The sequence below is a fragment of the Octopus bimaculoides genome, chromosome 23, assembly GCF_001194135.2.
Source record: "Octopus bimaculoides isolate UCB-OBI-ISO-001 chromosome 23, ASM119413v2, whole genome shotgun sequence".
Classification (NCBI taxonomy): Eukaryota; Metazoa; Mollusca; class Cephalopoda; order Octopoda; family Octopodidae; genus Octopus; species Octopus bimaculoides.
This window is the reverse complement of record NC_069003.1, coordinates 26690134-26693859: the sequence shown is the minus strand read 5'-3', so window position 1 is coordinate 26693859 and position 3726 is coordinate 26690134. Positions and strand designations below refer to the sequence as shown.

At 38.2% G+C, this 3726-nt stretch overlaps 1 protein-coding gene across 1 annotated transcript in view; it reads right to left on the bottom strand.

The window, feature by feature from the left end:
* Positions 1 to 3726, bottom strand: part of LOC106882719 (smoothened homolog) — a 23077-nt gene that overhangs the window by 5615 nt on the left and 13736 nt on the right. Inside the window, exons 5-6 of the mRNA XM_052975950.1 lie at positions 1794 to 1886; positions 810 to 918 (exon numbers count right to left, since the gene is read on the bottom strand). Coding sequence (XP_052831910.1) covers positions 810 to 918; positions 1794 to 1886 — 202 coding nt within the window. The remainder of the gene's footprint in view (positions 1 to 809; positions 919 to 1793; positions 1887 to 3726) is intronic.

Sequence of the window (3726 nt, the reverse complement as noted above, 5' to 3'; positions counted from 1 at the left end):
ATATATATATATATATATATATATAAAACTCTCTCTATGGGTATGTGTTTGTCTTATAAAAAAATGATATATCTACACATATACATACATATATGCATGTCATTGTACAGCATGACATGTATTATTTGAGCAATCATTGAACCTGAATGATTGCCCATTAATATAAAGCATGCTATACAAGCTTTTCCGGTTTATTGTAGTATCAAAGGTATGAAACTTATAGAAGCTCACATTTATATCTTGGGTATATAATTGAGATAATATAAACATTTACATGCTTTTAAGTTACAAAACAGTTTATCATGATATTAGAATTTTCTTATTGTTAAATAAAATGTCATCAAATTATTTCTGTCATTTATGACTTTATATATATGTATGTATGTATATATATATATATATATATATATATATATACATGGCGTTAGGAAGGGCATCCAGCTGTAGAAACTCTGCCAAATTTAGATTGGAGCCTGGTGTTGCCATCCGGTTTCACCAGTCCTCAGTCAAATCGTTCAACCCATGCTAGCATGGAAAGCGGACGTTAAACGATGATGATGATGATGATGATACATATACATATATACATCCATATATATATATATATATATGTAAATATATATATGTATGTATATATGTATGTATATATATATATATATATATATAGTCCACCTTCAGTTATGTGGGGGTGCTCAGGATTCCCCCATAACACACACACACACACATACATACATACACCTGCATGCACACAGATACACACAACTAAAGTCCCATTGCAACAGAATATGAATGAAAAAGATGAGGATTACATGACATAATCCTTGAGATTCTTCCTCCAATCTTCTTCCCAGACATATTTGTACGTATGTACACCAAGCGTGACACAGACGAACAGCACTGCAAGACCAGAGAACATTCCTGGATTGGAAGAGACAGAAGAGAGATAGACAGAGATAGAGAATCAGTTTTAATATGTATATCATGAACATGGCTTCTGTGGAGCCATGACACATGGAAATAATCCATGAACAACACCAACAACAACACCACCACCACTACTATTTCTATTAGCAATAACAACATAAGTTTTGATAATGAATATCTAGTTGTTTAATTAACTGAAGTACATACTTACATAATTACCTGAAGTAATTAACTGAAGTACATACTCATTGGATTGATAAGTAGGTGAATATTCCATCAACATATATACCTTCTACATTAATATATATATAGAACAAGTAGAAAGATAAATTTTTTTAAGGACATTTGAGCAAGATCGTTGCCAGTGCCGCTGGACTGGCTCCAGTGCAAGTGGCACGTAAAAGACACCATTTTGAGTGTGGCCGTTGCCAGTACCGCCTGACTGGCCTTCGTGCTGGTGGCGCGTAAAAGCACCCACTACACTCTCGGAGTGGTTGGCGCTAGGAAGGGCATCCAGCTGTAGAAACTCTGCCAAATTAGATTGGAGCCTGGTGTAACCACCTGGTTCACCAGTCCTCAGTCAAATCGTCCAACCCATGCTAGCATGGAAAGCGGACGTTAAACGATGATACAACAAGGTATATATATATATATATGTATATATATATGTATATGTACATATATATATACATACAGAGTACCAGGCTTAAAAATAAAAATAAGTTCTGGAGCCAATTTGTTCAACTAAATCTTTCAAAGTAGTACCCCAGTATGGCCATAGTCCAATGACTAAAAGAAGGAAGTAAAAGATAAAAGATAAATCAGTACTGAGCAATTAAAGCCATTTAAAATAAACAATTAATACTGACCAATTCTAATGATTGTCTCTTGGATCTTAGCAGTGGCTTTGTCTCCAATAAAGTCCGGTGTCTCCTTCTTCACACTGATTAGTGTACATAAGCCTAGAAATAAAAGTACAGTTTAACCCATTAGCATTTAAACCAGCCGTATCTGGCCAAAATATTCAACCTGTTTTATGGTGAAATCAGCTTGATTCTGGCCTCTCACATCTACGCTTTGATGTTATTCTAAAAATAAACATTTACATCTGGCACCTGTGCCCTGGCACCTGTGCCCTGGCACCTGTGCCCTGGCACCTGTGCCCTGGCACCTGTGCCCTGGTACCTGTGCCCTGGCACCTGTGCCCTGGCACCTGTGCCCTGGCACCTGTGCCCTGGTACTTGTGCCGGTGGCACGTGTAAGGACATTCGAGCGAGATCGTTGCCAGTGGCACGTAAAAGACAACATTTTGAGCGTGGCCGTTGCCAGTACCACCTGACTGGCCCTCGTGCCGGTGGCATGTAAAAGCACCCACTACACTCTTGGAGTGGTTGGCGTTAGGAAGGGCATCCAGCTGTAGAAACTCTGCCAAATCAGAATAGAGCCTGGTGTAGCCATCTGGTTCGCCAGTCCTCAGTCAAATCGTCCAACCCATGCTAGCATGGAAAGCGGATGTTAAACGATGATGCAACAAGGTAATGTGTGATTAATTCCAAACAATGTGAATAAATAAGCATTACAGTTGATAGAGAAATTATTTGTATTATATATATATATACAAGAATAAGGGCAGGGAATCGTCAATTAATAATAGAATTAATAATTAACAATTTTGCCAAGTAGTTCAGTATGAAAAAACCTTTATCGGTAAAACCATTTATCATCATAAATATACAGAGATTAGCATTGAGTTGCTTCTCCAACATACTGAAAATTTAGAAATAGCAGTCAAAGAACTACTGATTCTAAACTACAAATTTTTCTCTAAATGGATGGCGATATTTATGGCACACATAGAACAAAAAACCGGAGGGGAAAGCATAAACAAAACAAGTCTTTAGTTAATCGGATACGATCGTTTCATGGTTAAGAGAATGAAACATCCCTATTCCAATCCTCAGTCCGATATTCTGATAAATGAAACGATCGTATCCGATTAACTAAAGACTTGTTTTGTTTATGCCTTTCCCTCCGGTTTTTTGTTCTATGTGTGCCATAAATATCGCCATCCATTTAGAGAAAAATTTGTAGTTTAGAATCAGTAGTTCTTTGACTGCTATTTCTAAATTTTCAGTATGTTGGAGAAGCAACTCAATGCTAATCCCTGTATATTAATATATATATATATATATCTACATGACGGGCTTCTTTCAGTTTCCCTCCATCAAATCCACTCACAAGGCATTGGTCGGCTCGAAGCTACAATAGAAGATACTTGCCCAAGGTGTCACGCAGCGGGACTGAACCTGGAACCATGTGGTTGGGAAGCAAGTTTCTTACCACACAACCACACCTGAAGACTGGATCGTCATGACTGGAACACCTACGATCATTCGTCTATTTGACCAGGAATGATCTGATGGTTAAACAATAACTGCTACTGCTACTACTACAACGACTACTACTATTACTGCTGCTGCTGCTAAAACCACCTCCACTGCTACGCCAGGTATTTTCTTTCACTAACAATTTTAACTGACAAGACCAGTGAAACCAACTAGAATTATCTCCCTTACATCGGCGACTCGATAATTTGGTCGAACGCATACTCTTTTACTTGTTTCAATCATTTGACTGTGGCCATGCTGGAGCACCGCCTTTAGTCGAGCAAATCGACCCTAGGACTTATTCTTTGTAAGCCTAGTACTTATTCTATCGGTCTTTTTTGCCGAACCGCTAGATTACGGGGACGTAAACACACCAGCATCGGTTGTCGAGCGATGTTGCAGGGACAAACACAGA